Here is a 25,632-nt window from a genome sequence, read left to right on the forward strand (position 1 = left end):
AAAATAGAAAACTTAAAGAAAGAATTTACATGGGCAAAAAGGGACAATGAAATCACCTTGTCAAGTAGGATTAAGGAGAACCCTATAATACTCAAGTTTATTAAAAACTAAGGGTGGAACAGGTCCCCTCAAGGGCCAAATGGGCAACCTATCGCTGGAGCCAGATCTTGAATATAAGTGACATCTTGAATACTCTCATTGGTATTCAGCTGCAAGAAGGACATGGAGACTAGAGAATTATGGGATCTTCTGGAACGCATCTGTATCAGCAAGGAGGACTTGTAAATCTTCACAAAATCTGAATTGGTTTCTGTGTTCTGTGTCTCACTGGCTGTACTTTACTGACTCTAATAGTTCTCTTTATTATTCCCAGATATTGATGAATGTCAGACACCTGGTATCTGCATGAATGGGCGTTGTATTAATTCAGAAGGTTCATTCAGGTGCGAATGTCCTCCAGGTTTAGCCATTGGAGTGGATGGACGTGTGTGCGTTGGTAGGTTGATTTAACCGGTAACTAAGCTAATGTTCAGTAATGACAGTGAAATGCTTGCTAGAGCAAAGTCTATGACTGTTGGTACTGTACTGCCTTTGTATCTTGCTTGGTTTGTATTATTCTTTGCTTTCAGTTTTAATGCTTCATCTCACCATATTGAACCACAGTGTATACTTTAGATATAACTCCAAATGGCATGTCAACTCAGAATTTTGGAGTAGTTATATAACTGATTCAAATTTCCAAGTACCATTCTACTATTGACATTTGGCCTCACACCTCTCTATTTCTGTGATCCCTTCTGATGCAACAAATCCTCTCTTGTGGAAATTCTTTGCTTCTCTGTTAGACCTTTGTGTAACCTCCACTTTGCCCCACGTTTGGCAGCTGTCTTCTGTCACTCTTCCTAAGTATCAGAATCCCTTTAGATCCCACTCTGCCTTTCAAATTTTAAGCAGATGTTTGGCTTCATATCTCCTTTTGTTCATTTTACTGAAATGATGACTCTGTGAGGGTCAGGCATTCTTTGATATTAAAGGATTTACATTAAACATTGATGGGAGTTGCCTATAGATCCCCAAAAGCAGTGTTAATGCAGGGCATTGCATAAATCAGGAAATTAGAAACACATGTAACTAGGGCAGTATAATATCACGGGGACTGCACTATACATACGGGCTGAGCAAACCAGTTCACCAGAAGAACTGTGGAGAGCAAATTCATAGAGTTTAAAGAGGTGGCTTTCTATATCTTGTATTGTGGAACTGACAGGGAAAATGGGAATTTCAGATCTAATATTCCGTAAAGAGGAAGGATAAATCAAAAGGGCCGTTAGGGAAGAGTAATCATGATATGATGAGTTCTTTAAAATGACTGGAAATTATTTAGTTGAATTTGAAACCAGTAGGTTAAATCTAAACAATGCAAATGACAAAAGTATAAAGAGTAATTTGACAGTGGTAGACAAGGACATTGCATTAAAAGGTGAATAGAATGTACAAGAAGTAGACCAGTCAGCCGAGATTAATTGCGAAAATGCTGCAATCTATTATTAAGGAAGTCATAACAAGAATCTTAAAAATAATAACAGAATTGGGCAAAGTCAACATGGATTTAAGAAAGGAAAATGTGACAAATCTGATAAAGGTCTTTGAGGTTGTTGCTAGCAGAATAGATTAAAAAGGACCCAATGGATTGAGTGTATCTGGACCTTCAGAAGGTATTGGGTGGAATTCTTTGCCCAAGAGGGCTGCAGAGGTTCAGTTATTGAGTATGTCAAAGACAGACTTGGATTTTTGGAATCAGAATAAGAGGACAGTGTAGGAGACTGGTGTTTGGTAAAGATAGCCGTGACATTACAGAATGATGGAGCAGGAATGTGGGGCCATATGGCCTCCTACTGCTTCTGCTTCGCATGCTGTTAAACATCAGTTATTGTGTATAAATTCTTCCATGAACTTAGCCTATCCTGTCCTTGCAGGGTTCTGCAGTTCTGACAACCACCTGAACCAGCACTGCTGCTCTAATTGTGACCTGTTGTGTGCAGTTTCCCCCATGAGCATTGCACAAGAAGTTATGCTTACTGACCCCAGCCCCAATGTTCTCCCCAGCCACTGACCCACCATGCCCCCTCCTCTCCAAATCCCCACAAAAAAAAAAATTGGCATAGTAGTTAGTATTTAAAGCATCAGCACCCGGGATCAGTTCTGCTGCTGTCTGTAAGAAGTTTATATATTCTCCCTGTGACCGTGTGGGTTTCCTCTGGGTGCTCCAGTTTCCCCATCTCCCAAGGACATATGCTCCAGTTTCCCCCATGAGCATTGCACAAGAAGTTATGCTTACTGACCCCAGCCCCAATGTTCTCCCCAGCCACTGACCCACCATGCCCCCTCCTCTCCAAATCCCCACAAAAAAAAATTGACATAGTAGTTAGTATTTAAAGCATCAGCACCCGGGATCAGTTCTGCTGCTGTCTGTAAGAAGTTTATATATTCTCCCTGTGACCGTGTGGGTTTCCTCTGGGTGCTCCAGTTTCCCCATCTCCCAAGGTAGTTTAAGTGGTTACATAAATATAACTGGGCAGCATGGACTCATTGAGCCAGAAGGGTGTGTTACAGTACTAATCAATAAAATGAAAACCACCTCGTTGAACATGAATTTTGAACATTTTTCTTTTGATCCACTAGCCACTGTTTCTATGATTTACTTTGGGATGTTTTCTGATAGTTATTATTATATAATGTGCTATCAGTACGGGATTTTCTCCAAGTTGCTCCACGGCCAACAGTGACCCCAGTACATTCATTTCAGATACTCACATGCGCAGCACTTGCTATGGAGCCATCAAGAAGGGCACCTGTGCCCGACCCTTTCCTGGAGCTGTTACCAAATCGGAGTGCTGTTGTGCCAGCCCAGACCATGGTTTTGGAGAGCCTTGTCAGCCCTGTCCAGCCAGGACCTCTGGTAGGTTCATCAGGTTTATACTAAACGTTAATTACTGTGACAGAAGAGCAGCACAGGAAATTGACCAAACACAGCAGTATCTTCCAAATAAACAGCAGTCGCCTTTATTTATCTTCTTCCTTTGAAAGAATGTTTTACTCTTTGCTACATGGAAGCAATAGGTTGAAACAGGGAGAAATTTCTTCTTAAGGAAATTCTCCATGCAGATTGTAATTCACACTGGAACTGGAAACAGAACCAGCTGAGTGTGAGGCTGCAGTGTAGGATGTGGGCTCCCCCTGATGGCTGATGATGCAAACTGTCTTCAGCCACGATGCGGAAAAAGTGATTCAACTGAGTGACAAACCCTGTGGATTTGTGCCACTTGTATGAAGAATGGTTTCCAGATGATCTTTTGTAATGCTTTCATATCTGAGTAGACAGCTGTGAAATCTGGGATTCATTTGATTAAGGTGGCAGCGCACTCAGACATAGCAGCCTCTACGGGGCCAACCAAAGGTGTTATTGTCTTTTTTCAAACATCCTTTTTACAATCACAAGACGAAGCTGGACATCAAGAACTTAAGCTACTGCAGGTCTACCCCATCAGTGAGTTGCTTGTTAGCAGATGAGCTGGACAGTGCAGACCGTGTTACTGCCTTCTGCAGAAAGGCCTCAGGGTTTGGTGAGCAAAGGCAGTGTGCAGTCTAACAGCAAGCGATGGTCTTGGATATTTCTCCTGTCATCATAAGACTCTGTTGGACATTGGTAATGTAGAATACCGCAAGTCCAGTTCACTAGTTTGTTGGCGAGACTGATAGTGGGGAGCTGTGTGACCTTAGTTGTAGCACAGTCTAGACCTCATGCCATAGTGTCACCTAGGAGAGGAGACACCGGGGACAGTGTAGCTAGTGTGGTACCAGCCTTCCAGAAGAGGAGACACTGGATGCAGTGTGGTGACGGCCATCCAGGAAAGGAGACACTGGACGCAGTGTGGTACCAGCCATCCAGGAGAGGAGATACCAGGGACAGTGTGGTACCAGCCATCCAGGAGAGGAGATACCAGGGACAGTGTGGTACCAGCCATCCAGGAGAGGAGATGCTGGACGTAGTGTGGCATGGCATCCATGCTGGATTGAACGCTCACCCGTCTGTCAGTGCTGCCCTTCAGTGTTCGCTTGCTGGAAGACAAGCTGCATAGCATTTGTTTGCGGACTGCTGGGGGATTGTTCTTGCCAACAGCATCTATGCACCGTCATTATACAGGACAGGACACTCAGGGAGTTAGGCCATATTATATTTTTTTGTGACTGCATGTTTACTGCTATCTTATATTTGCTTTGTGCGTGTATGACTGTTGATGCTATGTTTTGCACCCTGACCTTGGAGGAATGGTGTTTCACTTGGGTGTATTCATGGATATTCCTGTATGGATGAGTAACACTCAAACTTGAACTTGCATCACCCCAAAAAGGATGTTAGAGTCAACTTTTTTAAAATTTCTTAATTCATTCAACAAAGCTTATTAGACAACACAATTAACAGACTTGAATATAAAATAATGGGAACATTGATATACTCTCGAAGTAGAAAATAATCTTATAGTTTTAAGTATAGGGTACAATAACCTCTTTGCAGTAACCACTTGGCAATTTTGGAATTAATGCTTATAATACATTAAGTATGTCAAGTATTTTGATTATTTCAGTGCTTGCACATTTAAAATTTTCAAGCAAAGTCAGATCCTGAATTGTTAATCCTTCTATGTAGTTAATGCCCTGTAGCTTGCCAGATACTAAATATTTCCCAGATCACTCAGCAAAACATGTTACCACCAGGCTATCAGATGTTCTTATGTTCAAATTGGCAACAGAATTCTTTCACCACACTTCAAAAACTTTTTCATTGGCATTATAATGGATTATTTGCAAGTAGCATTAAGTGGAACATCATTGGGTCAACATCCATGTCCTTCATATCCACTTAAATTAATAGGTGTAAAAATATGGGATTACTGATCATAATCCACTGACCAGCATTCCTTGCAGCAGCATTCGTTGTTGGCCATGCTGAACAAGCCAACTCCTTTTATTACTTTTTGAGGCAGATGGCAATTGTTCAAAGTGCCTAACATCTGATTTGCTTTGTTCTTCCTGTTGTTTTCACAGCTGAATTCCAGGCTCTCTGTAGCAGTGGCATTGGGATCACAGCGGATGGACGAGGTAGGGAAAGCAACCAACATGTTATTGACTAAACTAGAGGCTCAAATTTCTCTGTGTGCTTATTAAAATGTTAAAATTTAATTTTGCCGTTCACAAAATCTCATCAGGAGCAGATTTTATTTGTGGGGCATGTGTGAAAGCTAGATTTAACTTGAATAATGCGAAAATTGCATGTATTACTTGAAAGTAATGATCTCTTTAACCATCCGCAGACGCTGTAAAAAAGATCCAAATAAACAAAAAACATTTTTTATATATAAACCAGCTGATTTAGAGATTTGGTGCTGAAAAAGCCTAAAGCCTAAGAATAATCTGTAATTCTGTCCATTGATGGAAGGAATTTGTCTGTCTGACTCTCTGTAAGTCAGCCATCTATGTTTCTTGATTTACAAATTGAAGAGTGAAGCCAGTTGAGGATTAGTTAGAATTATTTGTGTTTCTTCCCCAGATATCAATGAGTGTGCTCTTGATCCTGATATCTGTGCCAATGGGATTTGTGAGAACCTACGCGGCAGTTACCGCTGTATTTGCAATATCGGATATCAGTCAGACGTCAGTGGCAAGAACTGTGTTGGTGAGTGTGAATTCATTTAATTACAGACTGAAAGCAGTGTCTGATTAAAAATGCTTTCTGGTGTGGGTGAGCAAGGATCCTCTCCGAATGTCTTTTTACATATGTTAAACGCTGGTCTCTGAAAGGAAGGCTGCAAGTTTATTTTATGAATCAAGTGATGTATAGAAATGCATGTCCGTCCTTTTATTATGCTGTTCATTTACCTTCCACAAAATAAATCAAGTTAAATTAGTCATGTGCTTTAAAGCCTGAAGTTTTAGAGGAAAGAGTATATTTCAGTACGATTGTACAAGTAGATAGAATCAGACATAGGGATATATTACATTCTGGTATGCAGAGTAAGTGTTCAGTCTTGCAGTTCCTGTGTATCATTATTATTTCCTGTGTTTCATTATTATTTATTGTGCATCATTATTATTTGGTAGAATAGGATGCATTCTGGATCATAAGGTTCATGAGTTTTACTCTTAAGAGAATAATGCTGAATTCAGGAAAATGTCCAGCACAAAAACATTGAAATAAGTCAAGCACATTTCAATTCTTTCTCCTGTGTGACTATCATGTTAAACACTGCCTCTCCCTATCAAAATATGAACATTGGCAGAACATCCACCTCCTGTATGCTCCCTGAATAGCTCTTTGGGCCAGGAAGCTCTTCCTTCACACAACGCCAGAATCACGTCATGTAATTTCTCAACAGGCTGGAAAGTTGAGAAGGAAAAGAAAACACAGGGTTGAATGTGTGCACAGGGTGAGGACAAAGGGTGAATGAGGTGAATTAGAGAAGATTGGGGGAATGCTGGAATCTTTGAATCTTGGAATTGCTGTAAGATGTGTCATTTAGAGCAGATGATGGCTGGGTTAATTGTTTGATTAATGTGAGCCGTGTAGTTCTCAATGTTGCCTGAAATGATCTTTCCCTTTCTGCAGACATTGATGAATGTTCTGTCAACATGCTGCTGTGTGACAATGGACTGTGCCGTAACACTCCAGGCAGTTACACGTGCACCTGCCCCACTGGTTACATCTTTAAACCTGATACTGAAACCTGTGAAGGTGAGAATCCAGAATCACGTCGTGGCCACCCGTTTCAATTCTACTTCGCATTCCCATGCCGCAATGAGGCCACACTCAGGTTGGAGAAGCAACACCTTATATTCAGTCTGGAAAGCCTCCAACCTGATGGCATGAACATCAATTTCTCGAACTTCCAGTAATTGCCCCCCATTTCACCTTTCACCATTCCGCATTCCTGTTTCCCTCTCTCACCTTATCTCCTTACTTGCCCATCACCTCCCTCTGGTTCTCCTCCCCCTACCCTTTCTTCCATGGTCTTCTGCCAGATTCCCTTTCATCCAATCCTTAATCTCTTTGACTAAACAACTTCCCAGCTCTTTACTTCATCCCCTCCATCCCTCCTGGTTTCACGTATCACTTACCACGTTGTACTTCTTCCTCCCCTCTCCCAACCTTCTTACTGATTTTTCATCTTTCTTTCCAATCCCAATGAAGGGTCTCGGTCTGAAATGTCGCCTGTTTGCTCTTTTCTATAGACGTTGCCTGACCTGCTGAGTTCCTCCAGCACTTTGTGTGCGTGTATTGCTTTGGACCTCCAGCATCTGCAGATTTTCTTGTGTTTGTAATTTGATACTGTGCTGAATCCCATTGGAGAAACAAAAAGGGAGTTTTGCTAGTCATCCTGGAAGTAGACACCCCACAAAGCAATCACTCATGCCATAACCATAGGAAGTCTCCTTTGGATTTTCCTTTGGGGTTGATACGAAGTCAAGTGACCCACATTGATTTCAGGATGCGTCGAGCCATGAGCAGTCACAGCTGGCAGACTGATGTGAGAGTTCAGCAGGCGGCTCATTACCCCAGGTAGAATAACATTTCATCTGTACCTCCAGTTTCAGTGAGTGTGCCTTTGTATTCCAGATGTGAACGAATGTGAATCCAGCCCATGTGTGAACGGTTACTGCAGGAACATGGCTGGCTCATTCATCTGCGAATGTTCACTTGGCAGCAAACTGGACCCAACCAGAACCATCTGTATTGGTGAGTCTCATAGAGCCCGAGAATTTCCATGGAAACCATCCTTGTCGGTTTTCCCAGGGCTCGGGGAGGAAGAGGCAGCTTGAGAACACCCCATTCTCTGCTAACAAGGAAGGAACTATTTGTTTGTGCTAAAAAGCTAAGCTCTGGTTTATTCATCACTGACTCTGGTGTAATTCTCTGTCATTTAGCTCCTTTGTCCCTTGAAACTGACTGCAAAAGACAGCAGAGAGCTCACTCACTGCCCACCCCCCCCCCCCCCTTTCCAACACAGCTCAGACCAGGAGCCTGACAGAGTCCCAGCTCTGCCTCTTGCTACTGGTTGGTGGTGCAGAGCACAACCACACTGTGCTGGCACCTTCTCAGTTCTTCTGGGCTGCTGCTGGTCTTCAAGGGAGCTGGAATTTATTTTGGTGCATTATGCCCTGAACAGCTCCAGTCTCAACTGCTTTCTTCCCAAACGCACTGTGGTCTAATCAGAGTGGATGGGTTCACACCTGTCTGTGGGGGGTGAGAGGCTGCCCGTTAGGGGGTGGGTGTGTGTGTGTGTGTAAGATGGATGGAGCAGCGACCTGCCTGACAACTCCTCTGCTTCTCCCCCAACAGACAGCATGAAGGGGACGTGTTGGCTGAACATTCAGGGTGGTCGCTGCGAAGTGAACATCAACGGAGCCACGCTGAAGTCGGAGTGCTGTGCCACCTTGGGAGCTGCCTGGGGAAGCCCCTGTGAACACTGCGAGCTGGGTACTCCTGCCTGAGGGACTGGTGGGGCGGTGGGGGGAGTTCTTGTGATGAGGATGTGGACGCGATGCTGCTCTATCTGAGCCTGCCTTTCAAACAGTTCATTTATTTATCTGATTTATTACCTTCGCGTGTACTGGGATACAGTGGTTTTACAGCCATCCAGACAGATCATTCCAAACATAATGGCATCGAAGTAGTGCAAAAGGAAAAAGTGTAATAGAATGCAGAATGTAATGTTGCAGCTACGAAGGGCAGTCAGACAAATAATGTGCAAGGGCTATGACAAAGAAGACTGAGCGATCAAGGGTTTATCGTAGAGGAGGTTCGTACAAGAGTCTTATGACAGGCGAATATATGGTCACTCATCTCAATCAAAATCTCTGTTTTATAATATGGCCACTGTATTAAACAAGGAACTTTATGGGGTGCTGGTTAAGCATTCACTCAGTATTCTTACAGGTTCAGGAAGATAGATCAGTATGTGACTCAGCTTTTTGAGATGTGAAAAGTGGAGGTACCTTCTCTCCGAGTGGAATGAATGTAAAGGCTTTGGACCTGTTTAAGGAGCTGGGGGAAGCCTCATAATTGAACATACCTCATCTTACCACCAATGCACAAGGGACTGAGAGATGGGCACAAAGCAACAGGCAAAGCCATGCAGGATAAAGGAAACCTGATATTGTGAAAAACAGGAGCAGCCAACACAGCACTGGAGCCACTAGCTTTATCAAGTGTAACATGGTGAGGGTAGGCACACCAATTCACAATGTACAGTTTTGGGAGGCGAAGCTGGTGTATGCATTGTGAATTTGGTAAATTATTGCTCATGTATTATAACCCAATGAAATTTGCATTTTCAGCCCAAACATGTTTAGTTGATTCTGGATAACGAACAGAAAATGCTAAAAATAAGGCAGGTGGCATCTCTGGAAAGAAAAATGAGGTAGATGTTATAGCTGACTGAATTTTCATCAGATCATTGACCTGAAATGATAATATTTCTCTCTCTATAGGTGCCACTTGAGTTATGAAGAATCTCCTATTTCAGATTTGCAGCACTAGTAGTTTGTTTTTTTTTAAATTTTAATTTAGCATCTAAAATGAGATAATACAGAGTTCTTAGTTACTAGATTCAATAACATCTTAACTAAAGCCTTGAAGATGACCTTGTTATGAACAGCCTTGTGACTAAGGGAACAGCTAGAAATGAGGAGGAATTTTTTCTCTCTGAAGGACAGCAAGGAAGGCTATCGTGACATGCAGAGAGATCCGCATCAGCTGGAAAAATGGACTAAAAAAATTGCAATGGAACTTAATGCGGACAAGTATGAGGTTTTTCACTTCAGTGGGACCAACCAGGGTAGCTCTTACACAATGAATAGTAGGGCCCTGGGGAGTGTGGTAGAACAAAGGGATCTGTGAGTACAGGTCCATAATTCATTGAAAGTGGCGTCACAGGTAGATAAGGTCGTAAAGAAAGCTTTTAGCACATTGGCCTTCATAAATCAAAGTACTGAGTCCAGGAGATGGGATGTTATGTTGAAATTGTAAAAGACGTTGGTGAAGCCTGATTTAGAGAATTGTGTGCAGTTTTGGTCACCTACCTACAGGAAAGATGTAAACAAGATAGAAAGAGTACAGAGAAAATTTACAAGGATGTTGACGGATCTGAAGGACATGCGTTATAAGGAAAGATCGAATAGGTTAGGACTATATTCTTTAGAACGTAGAAGATTGAGAGGAGATTTGATAGAGGTATATAAAATTAAAAGGGGTATAGATAGGGTAAATTAAGCAGGCTTTTTCCACTGAGATTGGGTGGGACTACAACCATAGGTCATGCGTTAGGGTGAAAGGTGATAAGTTTAAGGGGAGCATAAGGGGAAACTTCTTTACTCAGAGGATTGTAAGAGTGTGGAACAAGCTGCCAAGACAAGTGGTGCATGCGAGCTTGATTTCAATGTTTAAGGAGAAGTTCAGATAGGTACATGGATGGTAGGGGTATGGAGAGCTAAAGAGGTCGATGAGAGTAGGCAGTTTAAATGGTTTGGGCATGGACTAGATGGGCTGAAGGGCCCATTTTGGTGCTGTACTTTTCCATGACTCTAAGGTAGTGAACCATTGGAATTTTCTACCCCAGAGAATATTTAAGGATGAGACAGGGAGAGCTTTGGTCTGTAGGGGGAATCACAAGTAATCGGGAATAAGCAGCAAGTGTAGCTGAGGCTAAATCATATCTGCCGTGATCTTATGGAACGGTGAGGCAAGCTTAAGTCCTCTGGACTACCCTGTCTTTTATTATGTTCTTTAGGACCAATCTTTGGCAAGTCTAGATATCTGTTTTTCTTTTGCAGATCCATCATGTCCCAGAGGCTATGCAAGAGTGAAGGGTGTTACTTGTGAAGGTGAGTTCAGACTGTTCAACTACTCCAGCCATAGCACGGATTAAATCATCCAGCCAGACTCAGACAGAGGATAATCACACATGGTTTTAACTGATAGTGAGCCAGCTTTCTTGTTTTACATTGTTTACATTTTTATTCCCATTGATGTCTTGATCTGCTCTATAAAGTATTACTTTAAACATTTGGGCAAGAGTAAGGGGAGACTGGTTCAAACATTTATTTAGGGTGGTTGTCAAAAAATTCTTCATATTAGGAGGTATTTAGTGTAAATTGGGTGACAACAGACCAGCTGTTCTTTATATTACCATCTCCCATCGTCCACTAATGGGAGATATAGTTGCCAGTCCATAAAAGGACTAAGGAACCAAGCATCCCATAGGCATGCATATTTGTGGCTTTATCAACTTAAAGCAGGATAGTCTAGGCTAGGGAAACCTGCACAAGGGAGGAAAATGGTGTGAAGTAAATATCATTAGATCAGCTGACTTTCAAATTAGCAGAAACGTTTCACTGTGACTTCTAATATTTTTGCCACATCTAGTGGGCTGCTGTCCAGAACTTTTTAAGGAAACAAGTTACAGACAAAGACATACCTAGTGCGATTTCACATGTTTCTTTGCAGACTATTGTCTGGGTGCCAAGTGTAAACTAGCTATGGAATCCATCCAGTTTGGTGAATTCAAAGATAGATTGACAAACTTATTCAGTTCCTTACTCCACCAAAATTATGACCTTATTTTAAAGTTCTAGAATTTTCATGTCAACATAACCCCAGATCCATGACATTGGTCTGTTTTGCTTCAATTAATAAGGAAATGGGTAATTTCTCATGTTTCTTTCTCACCAGATGTGAACGAGTGTGATGTGTTCCCTGGCGTTTGCACAAATGGACGTTGTGTAAACACACAGGGCTCCTTCAAGTGTGAATGTCCCGAAGGACTGACTCTAGATGGAACTGGGAGAACATGTGTCGGTGAGTACGGGTCACGGAAGAGCAGGAAGAAGAGAAAATAGTTTAGTGGATCCACTCCACTGAAGGGGTACAGAAGGGAACTGAAAAAGTAATTAACAAGGGTGAAGTAGTGTGACCTGTGGAGAAGTAACACGGAGCAGCAGTAGAATATCCTGGTATCGGAGTAAATATTCACAAATCCCTGAAGATGGCAGGACAAATTGATAAGGCAGTGAAAGGACTTAATGGAGTACTTGGTTTTGTGAAGCAGCAACCACAAAAAAAAACTCAAGCTGAATCTGTATACATCAACTTAGATTTCTGCAGAAGAGTTGGATAGAATTCTATCCACTTCAGGAAGGAATATCCCTGGAAAGAGTACAGAAAAGGTTCACCAAAATGATACCAGGACTGATGAATTTGGTTATATTGGGAGACCAAAGCAGTCCAAGAAGACAGCTCACCACAGCATTTCAGAAAGAATAATAGGGATGGGCAATAAATGCTGGTCTTGTCAGCAGTGGTCAAATCCCATTAAGTAAATGATTAAACAGTCGAGGTGGCTGGGGTTATACTTCCTGAAGCAATGCTGAGCTAATAGAAGTATTCAAAATCATGAAGTGTATTGCCAAAGCCACAAGGAGAACCTTTCCACTGGGAAGAGGATTTGTAATGAGAGTTCAATGTTTAAAATAGTTATCCAGATTGCCAGATGGGGAGCAAGAAAAGATTTTTCACATGGAGTATTAGATCTGGAACACACTGCAGGAAAAATCTGCAGAAATAGATTCCATAGAAACTTCTAGAAGATAATTGGACGAGTATGGAGAAGGCTTAGTGCAGGATTAAACTGAACAGCTTGTGTCAAGACCTGGCATCGATCCAACAGTCTGCATGTCTCTGTTCTGTCCTGTAAGAGTTGATCATTCTAAGATCCCCAGTTGTTACTAGCCATTCTTTTTGGTGTCTGTGGATATCTGCTCTGAGTAAGCTTAATACTGCATGGAGAATACAGCACACCCACTGAAGGGGGAGAGAGCAGGCTCTCCACACAGGCTAACTCCAATTACTTGATAACTACTAAAGTGAAGATTGTTCAATCTTGCAGTTAGAATCTAATAACCAAGACAGAAACTGTCCTTTCAGACAGCTTTGAACTCTCATGAATATCTAGGTATTCAGGATGGAGTTCGCTAACCTGAAGTGGGTGAATTTGAAACCAGTGAGCTGCTAATTCATTTTTAGCCAGACATGTATCCTTTTTTTTTGAGCATCTTTCACCTCTCTGCTTTTCAAAATATAATGTACAGGGTTGTTACTATAATTTATTTATAGGGATAATGAGAACAGTAAATCCTGCAACTACTCAGCAGTCAGAATACATTTGTGGGAAGAAAAAGCAGAATTAATGTTTCAGGTCAAAGTCCCTTCACCAGAACTGCAGGGGGGACAAAAGAAGCTTGTTAAGCTGCAGCTAGAGTGGGGAGGTTGCTGGCAAGGGCAGTATTTATTGTCAAACATAGTGCATAGTGTACCAGAGGAACAAGCCCTTTGGCCCACAATATTGTACCAAACTAATTAAATGCCTAAGCTAATCTCTTCTGCCTGCACAATGTCCATATTCCTCCACTCTGTGCACATTCATGTGCCCATCTCAAGTGTCTCTTAAATACCTATATCAAATTTGCATCCACTCCCACCCCTGGCAGAGTATTCCAGACACCCAGCACAATGTGCAAAAAATAAACTTGCCCCGCACATCTGCTTTGAACTTGCTCCACTCACTTTAAATGCTTGCTCTCTAGTATTAGGCATCCTAACTGTGGGTAAAGATACCAGTTCACTTCTCTCTTTATGCCTCTCATAATCGTATGACGTTCTAGCAGGTCTTCCCTTAGCTACCCAAGTTTGTCCAACCTCTCCTTGCAGTGTATACTCTTCAGTCCAGGCAGCATCCTTGCAAACCTCCTATGTAACCACATCTTTCCTGTAATGGGGCAACCAGAGTTGAATGCAGTACTCCAAATGTGACCAAACAATTCTAAAAAAAACTGCAACGTACCTTTCTGGCTCGACTAAGAAAGGAAAGGATGCTTCGTCCTGACGAAGGGTCTCGGCCCGAAACATCGACTGTACCTCTTCCTAGAGGTGCTGCTTGGCCTGCTGCGTTCACCAGCAACTTTGATGTGTGTTGCAAGCATGTCGTATGCTCTCTTTACCATCTCAAAGTTCAAAAAAGTTCAAAGTGAAATTTATTATCAGAGTACATGCATGTCACCACATACAACCCTGAGATTCTTTTTCTTTCAGGCATTCTTGGCAAATCTATAGAACAGTAACTGTAAACAAAATCAATGAACAACGAACTGTGCAACGAACTTCTCAACCTGTGCAGCCCTTTTCAGGCAGAATGGACTTGGATACCTAGATCCCTCTGTACATCAAGATTGTTAAGGGTCTTGCCATTAAAAGTATACTGTTCCTTTATATTTGATCTCCCAAAGTGCATCATCTTGCACTTGGCCTAATTAAACTTCATCTGCCATCTCTCTGCCTATCACTGCCACTGATTTATATCCAGCTGTATCCTTTAGTGACCTTCTACATTTCCACAATGTCACCAATTTTTGTCCAACCTTACTCACCCTTATGAAGGAGGTGATGAGCTGGTGTCTTGGACTTCTTTGGTCTTTCCACATAACTCTGATAGGGTAAAATCAGAGTAGTCTTGAGGATGAGCTATAAACAAGGTTATCTGGCCTTAGGACCAAAGGGCACAGACTCATAATTGAAGGAGAACCCTAGAACTTCTTTAGCCAGAAGGTGGTGAATCTGTGGAATTCATTATCACAGACAGCTGTGGAGGACAAGTCACTGGGTATATTTAAAGGGGAGGTTGGTAGGTTCTTGATTATGGGGAGAAGGCAGGAGAATGGGGTTAAGAGGGAAAATAATTTGGCCATGATCAATGGCGGAGCAGATTTGATGGATTGAATGGCCTAATTCTGCTTCTAAAACTTCTGGTTTCATGCTTGCAGGATTCAATTTTGAGTCAGGAGCAGTTGGTCAACTGGTTTTGCTGATGGTGTGTTTACCCAGGCTGATCAATGCTAATGTATTTCTCTCATGCTGTCTTCCTCTGCTAGATGTCCGCTTGGAGCATTGCTACCTGAAGTGGGAGGAGGATGAATGCACGGAGCCAGTGGGTGGCCGCTTCCGCATTGATGCTTGCTGCTGCTCGATCGGCCATGCGTGGGGAGCAGACTGTGAGGAGTGCCCACAGCCTGGCACACTGGAATATGAGGCCATTTGCCCTAGGGGACCAGGTTTTGCCAACAGGGGTGATGTTTTGACAGGGAGGCCATTCTATAAAGGTAACCGCTCAATAAACCTGATTCAGTTGTTTTTATGACTCATTTGCATTCCAAGCTAGTAGACTAAGGGAATAGAAAAGAAAGAGGGACATAGATATGAAGAAGATTTTTGTCAGCAAAAAGGAAGGAAAATCCCAGGATGGCACATTTATATTAAACTCCAGGATACAGATTTGGCTCAATTTCAGGCAATCTCTTAATTTGGCTCAAATTCAGAGACAAGCTTCTGAGTAGATTTCAGAGTGAGCACCAGTAATTGGCCTCCTGGTGTGGAGTGCTAGGGATCAGCCAGCTAGTTTCTGACAGGTCAATAATCTAAACTGCAGTTCCCTGGGATTATTGTGAAAGTAAATGCAGTTTAAATCTAGTCAATCTGCTTTTCCAGCTATGGTCACAGGGCCAATTTCTCCATCTTCCATAAAGTGTGGACGTGATTTAAATTGTATTTAATCTCTTGAGATCTATGAATGGAAGTAGGTCAGTCTGACTTTTTCAGTTTGACTTGTACTCAGATTGATTGTCCTGTTTTATTACAGGGAATGTTTCCGGAAAAAATTGTTTGGGACTGAAAATCCTCTAGAAACCTGTCCTCCGCTCACAGGATGTCCAAAGTTATTCACTGGCTACATTAAATGTCTTATTGTTTTTCAGATATCAATGAATGTAAGGTATTCTCCAGCCTGTGCACATATGGAACATGTCGTAACACAATTGGCAGCTTTAAGTGTCGTTGTGAGAATGGCTTTGCCCTAAACATGGAGGAGAGGAATTGTACAGGTGGGATATTATTAGGAAAGGCAAACTACAGTTCGTATTTAAGACACAAGAATGTATTCCACTCCATCCTTCTTCATCTGCCCCGTGGCATTAAGTTATGTTTTATCTTCCTTTGTTTGTTTCTTCTCTCTCATTCATTTCTCTCTCTCTCTCTCTCTCTCTCTCTCTATCACATACTCTCTCTCACTCTCTCACTGTTTTGAATCTCAGTCTTCTACTCCTTTCCTGTTCATCTCTTTCCTTCTGTCTTTAATTTTCTTTCTCGCTCCCTCTCCCTCACACTAATTCACCTATCATCTCCTTTCCTTTATCTGCAGATATCAACGAATGCCGCATTTCACCAGATCTCTGTGGGCACGGTACCTGCGTGAACACACCAGGCAGTTTCGAATGCGAGTGTTTTGATGGATATGAAAGTGGTTTTATGATGATGAAAACCTGTATGGGTAAGTGGCAACCACCGGCCAATTATTGCTCGGCCAGCTGTGTTTCACAGCAAATAAAAGTAAATTGTAATAGTCCAACATTGAGAGAATGGCCAGGAGATTGGTTCCAATTATGGAGTCTAGAATTAAGGGCATAGACTGAGGCCAAGTGGCTGACCTTGTAGGGAAGAGTACAAATTTCATTACGTGGAGAGTTGCAAAGCTTTGTAACGCTCTGCTTTAAAAGGCTGCAGTACTCAAACATTAAATATATCCAAGGTTGTGACCGAGAGGATTTTGAACCTAATGATATGGAGCTCAAGCTGAAAAAGGAACCTGAGACCATGGAACAACCATAATCTCAATGAATGACAGTGCAGGCTGAGAGAGCACATGGCCTTTTCTCACCTGTATTTCCAGTATTCTCACATTGGCCAGCCACTGAGGTCTAATGTGGATCTTTGATTTTCCAGCAACCGAGGCCCTGTTGGGAGAGTGCAGAGACAGGAGCGAGAACGGAACAGGGATATGGTCCCCACCGTTTCCATACCAATACCTTATTAATGACATGTCTGCAAGTGCTTATGTGGGCTTTTAATGTACCAAATTAAAATTCTTGTAGATGCCTTTAAACTTAATGGGTTATAAGTAGTTTCTCAAGCAATGTAGTTAAGAATTATAATATTTTTTCCATGTCACTTAAGTAAGAGTTTCTTAATTGTGTTACGTTTTTATCTTTTTATGTGGAGGCAGCCTCCCTGAATTTTCTCCCAACATCTCCCATGATCCCCGGTAGTCTGCATGGCTTCTCTTTGATCCCATTAACTTTCACACCATCTCCTATTTCGTTCACTGTTTTCAATTACTCCCATTGGCTGAATTTACCTCTTCTAGATCCTATCAGTTCCCAGAACACATTAAGTGCCTCCCGATGTTCCCAGTGGTGTCCAGAGGTTCCTGTGTTCCAATGATTGGAACAACTTGAAGCCCATGGGACACATGCTATGCCTTAGCAAGCTTGGCACCACATCGTGACACAGACTAAACTGGGAATGCCAGCCCTGCTGAGACTCCTTCATATACATCTGGCCTTATATTTCCACAGCTGGTGCCAGAACTGGAAATACACTGAAGCCCAGCACTCGCTCTTGGACCAGCCACAGACACCCATCTTGGTGGCCTCTCTAAATGTTTTCCACATGTCACAGTGAATGGGTTTGGAAGAGAAGCTGCCAAAAAAGAGCTGGAACCTGCCAATCTGTGCTGTTCGGAGAATCTGTAGAACACTTAATAAATGCCACGCTGTGGACACAGTGAGAGTCAGAGTACATTTCCAAAGCTATGTTGTTGGATCCACAATTAGAAGTGTGGAAGAAATGTACCACTAGCTTCAGTTCGTCTCACTGCACAGAAACAACATACTGCCCCAGGTCCACTGAGTCCACACTGTACAATGCTTTAAGTTGTTAAACTGAAGGGGAAGGAGCTAACGGCAATAGGAACAGACCCTCCAGCCCAACAGGTCTTTGCTGACCATAAATTCCTCTCCATATTGATCCCACATACCAGCTCAGTCCATAGTCAACTATGCCTTGGTGATTCAAATGCTGGTCTAGATGCTTCTTAAGTTTTCTGTAAATATACGGACAGAGACCTGCAAGTTTCATAAGTCAATTGCTTAACTTATATGTATGTCTGCACCAACATTCCCTGACTTGCACCTTTACCAACATGACCTTACCCATTCTCTGGCCCTTCCACTTGATACCAGCTCACAAAAAACCCTCCACCTCATAATTCCCTATTTAAACCCTCTTCTTCACACTCCCATACAAACCCTTCTCCTCAATCCTCCTGTACAGACCCTCCTTGTTATAATTATTCCTAAACACTGTCAGCATTGAGGAGTTGAAAACTTGTCACTTTCTTAAACACTATTTTGTATATTATTTAAATATATTAAATTCTGTCCATGTAGTTACAGAACGAAGAACAATTAGTTCACTGAGGGTCTGCTGTGTGTGCGTTTCAGTCAAGAATCGTAAAACCATATTGTCATTCCATGACCTCAGTAAGGTTGAACTGGGGGGGGGGTATAGTTTCCATTTGCAAAGCTGATACCATTCTTCTGTTTCTTGGTACAGACATCGACGAGTGTGAGAGAGACCCTTTGCTGTGTCGGGGCGGAACTTGTGTGAACACAGATGGCAGCTATGAATGCATCTGCCCCCCGGGTCATGAGTTGACCTCCGAGGGTGACGGCTGTGTGGGTGAGCAGCTTTACAAATCTACCTGAAAATACATTTAATGGATGCTTATATTTGAACCCTGAAGCCACTTATGAGAAGTTACGTCGATGGAAGGAAGGCTTAGCTTCCTACCACCGGAGCATGACGAACCAAGAATTGGCAACTCAGGTTGGAGGTCTTGTCACCTGATCCCTCTTCCTAACCTGCAAACTTCAGGGTTACCACCTGACAGTGTCGGCAGGCTTGCCCCTTGATGTAAATACTCCTTATCCCCACACCTCCCATCCCACCAATTGTTGATCCCAAAGGCTTCGGAAATAATCCCGGCTGTTTAGACCTGAGTGTCTTTTCTGACTGTTATTTTCTGTGAGGAATGTACTATGAATATCCTACGCTCACAATTCTATTCCACATTACAGATATCGATGAATGCTCTCTAAGTGACAACCTGTGCAAGAATGGGCGCTGTGTGAACATGATTGGGACCTACCAATGTGCCTGTGACTCAGGTTATCAGTCCACCAATGACAGACAGGGCTGTGTGGGTAAGAAACTTTCCATATAGTCAGACTCGCAGTGGATGAACTCCCTTGCAGCTGTGGAGTGGGCGAACCTTAGTCAATACAGTAAAGTGCAAACCGGGGACTAACCTTGAAAATGTTATTTTCCACAAATACCATTTGAACGACCAGATGCCTATGCAGCCTTGGCCACACGGGAACAGTAATGCATCTGAGGTTAGACTTGGTGAAAGAAGATTTACAGTTGTGCAGTTCTACTCTACTACAGCCACACACCCTCCTTATCATCATTTCCCTGAGTTCCTTCTTCTCTCCTACCAATCTCACCAACCATTACATCCATCTGTTTAGCTTATTCAACACTCCATTCTTACTCTAGGGACATTTCAAGTTGTCTCCTTATTCCAATGAACTACTTGTTCAAAGAGATGACTATGGTAAATTACTCCACAATCTAATTGTACTTTGAAGAAGCAAGCTTCCCCAACTGCTCTTCTAAGTTTTGTATGATATTCACAAAATGCTGGAGGAACTCAGCAAGTCAGCCAGCATCAATAGAGAGGATTAAATGGCTGAAATTTTAAGCCAAGCATGGGATTTCAGGATCAAGATCAAGATCAAGAACATGTCTCAGCCTAAAACATCAACTGTTTATTCCTCTCCATAGATGCAGCCCGACCTGCCAAGTTTCTCCAATATTTTGTGTGTGTTGTTCTGGATTTCCAGCATCTACAGAATCTCTTGTGTTTTTGTATGATATTCCCTAGTCTTTGAGCCACATGTCTTTATGACATTTGCTGTGTGGCTCACTCCATTTCTTACAGTAGAAGACTAAACAAAATCCTTTCCTTTCCAAACTAAGCCAGTCCCAATTTTCTGATTCTTTCCTCAGAAGATTACCCCTTCAAGCTGCATATTAAATTGGTTGTCTTTCATTGAATCTTTTGAGATCTTTTACAGCCTTGTTTGATAACATTCATATGCTGAGGTAGAACTGCATTTTGTTTGAAATGATTCCTCTGGTCACCAGAAGGTGTGTTTGTGAGAATCAGCTATCGGATGTCTTCTTCCTGTTTCAGATATTGATGAATGCACCATTATGAATGGGGGATGTGATACACATTGCACAAACTCAGAAGGAAGCTATGAGTGCAGCTGTAGCGAAGGTTACGCTCTGATGCCTGATAAGAGAACGTGTGCAGGTAAGCAGCATGGCACATACAGCACTGACCATATCCTATCAACCATCAGGCTAATTTCAACCAATGTTGCATCTTGGGGATGATCCCCTGTAAAGTGTTATTTTTATTTATGTCAGACTGACGTGATTAACTTGATATACTGAGGATTTAGATTCACATTGAAACAATATGGACTTGGTCCTTACGCTTAATAGTTGTCTCTGAAGAATTCAACTGGTCTTTCTGAGCCTTCTTACTTTTGGGAACTAAAGCTATTGAGAACTAAAGCTATTCAGGAATATGGGCAACGAGTTAGGCTATATATTAACCATGGTTTTATTAATGATAGAAGAAGTTTAAAGTGTTAAGTGCCATCACCAAGTTATCATAGTTAGCTGTGGTGGGAATTTGGTTGCTCCCATTAATAGTGTGTCCTGCAGTGCACATATGATCTGTTGCTTCCAGCGCACTCACCCTTACCAACTGGATGGAGGGTACACAACAACAGAGGATTCTGCAGAAAATTAGTGCATGAAATTGGAGTGAAATGAAACGTGATTCTGATTTTAATTTATTCAGATATTGATGAATGTGAGGAGAATCCTGATATTTGTGAAGGTGGGCAATGTACCAACATCCCTGGAGAATATCGCTGCCTCTGCTATGATGGATTCATGGCTTCCATGGACATGAGGACTTGTCTGGGTAAGTACGAAAGCCTGTAAATGTTATTCATAGTGCAAGGAGATTTCACATGTAAATTAATGACATCACTCTTGGGCTAGAATACTCTGAACTAGTTCATCGTTTTTCAAATACCATTCGTTGAGTTTAATGTGGATATCAGATTTGTGATTCAGGCTCAGTTCCCTGGTGTCACCAGTCCTGGATAAGTCACACAGTATGTGTGGAGAGCAAATTTTATTTTTCCTGCGTCTTCCCTGAGGGCAGGGGAAACAAAGATAATTTTTTTCACACATATTGTATTGTTACAATAGTTATGCTTTGACTCATGATATTTAGTGTCCCTACCTGCTCTTGGAGAGATGGACATGAACTATAATCCTTCAGAGGAGGGTGGGTGATGGTGAGTGCAACTGGAAGGGCTGGACGCAGTGGGCAGTAGGCATTAGGAGGAGGGGTCCGGTTGAAAGGAAGAATCTATTAGTGTGTGGGTGGGGTATAGGGGGAAGGGGCCCAGTAGTGAATGAGTTGAGGGAGACAAAGACCCTGTGGTCACGGGTAGCGGGTGAGCCGAGGTTGGGTGAGAGGAGGTGTCCAGAGTGTGTGGATTGTGTGAAGAAGATTGGGTTGGTGGGAGGAAGGGCCCAGAGGTATGTGCGGTGCGGAGGATGAAAGGAACCAAGTGGTGACTAAGTTGGAGAAGCTGTGCTGGAGTGAAAAATCCAGCAGTTGGTGGAAGGTCGTTTGTGATTTATGATGGTGTGTGGAGGGGTGGGGAATCAATGACTTTTGTTATCACATAACAGTTTGTAAGCCAGTGCTGATTCTCATCTGCAACGAAAGGAATTCCACAACAGTCTTTCAAGTTAAGCTGCAGAACCTCAGTTTAATACAACAGGGTGCTGGCTCAACCTGTGAACCAGTGACTTCAATTTGTGTGATGTTTAATTCCATTATATGATATGGGGGAAAAAATCTGTCATGTCGAACTTCCTTTCCAGATGTTAATGAGTGTGAGCTGAATCCAAATATCTGTCTCCATGGTGACTGTGAGAATACCAAAGGCTCTTTCATCTGCCATTGCCAGCTGGGATATTTTGTGAAGAAAGGAACCACAGGATGCACAGGTTAGAGCTCTACTTGTTTCCAGTCTTAATGAAGCATCTCGGCCCGAAATGTCGACTGCTTATTCCCCCTATAGATGCTACCTGACCTGCTGAGTTCCTCCAGCATTTTGAGTGGTGTCTTTTTGTTCATCTAAAATGACCCATTAAAGTGAAAAATTAAAGCCTACACTGAAATCAAATTAGAACTTGAACAAGTATTGCAAATATTGTATTTCTAATTTATTTTTGAGTTTAAGCTGCTGATGTCCTGGTTTACATAGCCTTGCACCTTCTGGCATCCTCACTGTTTATATGTTTATATCTTGTCGTCTCTGACTTGACTTCATTTTATCACAGCCTCAGAAGCCTTGGACCTTCTTTCATGCTCCTCCCTTCCCTTTTCCTGCAGTCCACACTCTTTCAATGAATGCTTCCATGTACTTGCTTCTGCCTTGGCAATACCCCTGTGTCCCCAGCTCAGAAAATGATATGTCACATTTTCCATTTCCCACATCAGTTATGGCAAAACCTCTTAAAAGGTTGGGTTGAGTTCCTTCTGTGCCCTGCCTGGGGAATATTCAGTCAAATCCACATCCAAACATGTTGCTCTGGATTTTTCGGAGATTCAAAGAACATTTATTATCAAAGTTCGTGTCTGGTATACATCCCTGAAATTTGTCTTCCCCACAGACAGCCATGAAACAAATGAGAACCATGGAATCAAACAAAAATATCAAACATCAAACATCAAACCCCTTCCCCCCATGCCCTCCCCCCACCCCGGCACAAAAAAATCATGCAACTGGCAACAAAAAAAAGTGCGTGGAAACAGAATATAAAAGACAAAATCAAAAGGCACATCTCTGTACACTTTAGCTCAGTGTTGATTATCTGCAGGCCGCCCTGATTCAAAATTGCCCAAAAATAGTAACAATAAAGAGCAACCAGAATTATAACCAGAACACACAATAAAGCTGAATTAGAGTCCAGATCTCCAATCCACATTGATTAAACCTTGCCCCAGCACCATCTGCTGACAGCATCGAGGGAGAGAGAGAGCGATCACTCAAACAATAACGTTCTTAAGATGCCAGCCTGGTATCAGCAGCCAAATAAGTCAGCTTGTTCCTAGTCTGTTGCCTTACTCTTTCCAACCCTGCCTATGTTTCCTACATTACAACAGTGATGACATGTGGTTGCTCTTTAACTGTTGGATGTCCTATGGTATTAACTGCAAGACCAATCCTTCCCTTCCTCTTCCTTTGCCTTCCAATCCCTCAAAATAGAAAAGTTTTGAAACCTGTGATATTTAAGCAATGTAAATCCCTTAAAATGAGCCTGCAGCTTGAAACCAACAGTTCTGAGCTACTGGGTCTATCTCCCTGTGACTCTGTGAGCTTCCTATGAGTTTTCCAGTTTCCTCCTATATCCCGAAGATGTGCCGGTCAAATAGGTTAATTGATCATTATAAATAATAGACGAGTGAAAAAATCTGAGGGAGTTGAAGGGAGTGTGGAGAGAATTAATAATAGAATTTGTGTCGGCTTGGTGTAAATTGGGTGCTTGACGGTTGGCTGAAGGGGCTGTCTTCATCCTCTATGACTCAGTGGTTTCAAAAATAATAAAAGGTTATTACTTTTGATTGAGTGTATTGCTTAAGCTGTATAAGGCACTGGTACAGGCCTCAGAGTATTGTGAGCAGTTTTGAGCTTTTTAAGAAAGAGTGTGCTGACATTGGAGAGGGTTCAGAGGAGGTTCACGAGAATGATTCTGGGATTGAAAGGCTTATCATATGAACAGTGATTGAAGGCTCTGGGACTGTACTCGCTGGAATTTAGAAGAATGAGGGGAGGATCTCATTGAAACTTATCAAATGTTGTAAGGCCTAGATAGAGTGAATGTGAAGAGGATATGTGCTTGAGGTGTCTAGGACCAGGGGGCACAGCCTCAATGTAGAGGGACGTCCATTTGGAACAGAAATAAGGAAGAATTTCTTTAGCCAACGGGTGGTGAATCTGTGTTGCCACAGGTGTCTGTGGAGACCAGGTCACTGGGTGCATTTAAAGTGGAGGTAGATGTGTTCTTGATTAGTCAGGGCATGAAAGGTTATGGAGAGAAGACAGGCAAATGAGGTTGAGAGGAAAACGGATCAGCTGTGATGAAATGGCAGAGCAGACTCAATGGGCCAAATGGCCCAATTCTTCTTCTGTTTTATGGCTCTATTATCAAAATACTACTACTACCTCTGGTTGCTAATTCCAATAACAGGTTTATCAAGTTTAAATTGTTAAAGTAGGTAATTAGAAAAATATCCATATTTTGGATGTATTAGGAGCATGATACTTTGGCACCAGGATTATTTAAGTCTGAGACCATCCCTTGTTTAATTGAAATCAAGGGATCTGCAGAACCAGAGGGATAAAGTTGAACTATGGCATTAGAAAGATTGGATTGCTGTGGTTAAGGGCTTCAAGAAGCCAAGAAAATTCTATTGTTCTAAACGACTAATATACCTGAACTCCTCTATGGACTACTGTCTGGGTTCTTTAAGGTTGTTATAGCCAGGGGTGATTAGCTTCCACTGCCTATTAAACGCTCCCAATGGTGTGTGTCTCAAATAGCCTCTTACAACCAAGTTCAGCTCCTGGCCTTCACATGTCGCTTAGCTACTAAGCCTATTGGAACTATTTCTACGAAAAGAAGAAGGGACAAAGGCAGGTTACTGGTGCCTTAAAACCAGTTGCTTCGGGCAGATCGGGCTCATCAGCTGTGGTTGGCAGCTCATCTCAGAGAAGAAACTCTGATCTCTAACCTGCACCACCTTGCGCTATACCCAATCATGGAGAAGGCTTTTGAGTAAACCCTGAAGAAAAATTCAGAGCTGGACTCCCTAAAGCAGTCCTATGTTGAGTTCAACGCTGACTGGCAACTCCTGAAATGCCACTAGTTGCAATCTGTATTGGTCTGTGCTGTTCCTTTGGATTCATCAGCTGCATGAAGAGCAGGAGCTGCTAGATGTGCAATGGCTTGCTCTCCATATTGTACTGCCCTGGCTTGCATATCACACAGACAACATCCATCGTCAACCCCGACAAACGGAGGACTTCACGACTATGGACTGTCTTCAGATCTCCTACATTAGCCAGCCATTGTCTCTACTAACTTGCAGTATATTGAGAATTTGTCATAACATTAATGGCTCAGTGAAGTTATGGAATGGTTGGATAAAGCCATCACTTAAAACAGAAGAGGCAATGAATTAGGATATCACCCAGGTATTGTCTTAATACCATCAATCCAGAACCCCTTCCAACATTCTTGTGAATTTCTAGAATATTATATCTTTGATCAAATTAAATATCACAAAGTTTGGTTCCTTGGTCCTAATTTTAATCTAAATTTGCTATGTTGTGTAATCAGAGGCT

At 42.3% G+C, this 25,632-nt stretch overlaps 1 protein-coding gene across 2 annotated transcripts in view; it reads left to right on the forward strand.

The window, feature by feature from the left end:
• Window positions 1-25,632, forward strand: part of fbn2b (fibrillin 2b) — a 280,052-nt gene that overhangs the window by 203,117 nt on the left and 51,303 nt on the right. For both annotated transcript variants that reach the window (XM_072244683.1, XM_072244684.1), the window contains 17 exons: window positions 374-496; window positions 2,807-2,959; window positions 5,107-5,160; window positions 5,609-5,734; window positions 6,665-6,790; window positions 7,673-7,792; window positions 8,396-8,533; window positions 10,888-10,938; window positions 11,786-11,911; window positions 15,037-15,264; window positions 15,916-16,041; window positions 16,359-16,487; window positions 18,611-18,736; window positions 19,135-19,260; window positions 20,316-20,438; window positions 20,997-21,122; window positions 22,103-22,228. In XM_072244683.1, the coding sequence (XP_072100784.1) occupies window positions 374-496; window positions 2,807-2,959; window positions 5,107-5,160; window positions 5,609-5,734; window positions 6,665-6,790; window positions 7,673-7,792; window positions 8,396-8,533; window positions 10,888-10,938; window positions 11,786-11,911; window positions 15,037-15,264; window positions 15,916-16,041; window positions 16,359-16,487; window positions 18,611-18,736; window positions 19,135-19,260; window positions 20,316-20,438; window positions 20,997-21,122; window positions 22,103-22,228 (2,127 nt within the window). The remainder of the gene's footprint in view (window positions 1-373; window positions 497-2,806; window positions 2,960-5,106; window positions 5,161-5,608; window positions 5,735-6,664; window positions 6,791-7,672; window positions 7,793-8,395; window positions 8,534-10,887; window positions 10,939-11,785; window positions 11,912-15,036; window positions 15,265-15,915; window positions 16,042-16,358; window positions 16,488-18,610; window positions 18,737-19,134; window positions 19,261-20,315; window positions 20,439-20,996; window positions 21,123-22,102; window positions 22,229-25,632) is intronic.

This window comes from Mobula birostris, chromosome 26 (genome assembly GCF_030028105.1).
Source record: "Mobula birostris isolate sMobBir1 chromosome 26, sMobBir1.hap1, whole genome shotgun sequence".
In the NCBI taxonomy this organism is placed as follows: domain Eukaryota; kingdom Metazoa; phylum Chordata; class Chondrichthyes; order Myliobatiformes; family Myliobatidae; genus Mobula; species Mobula birostris.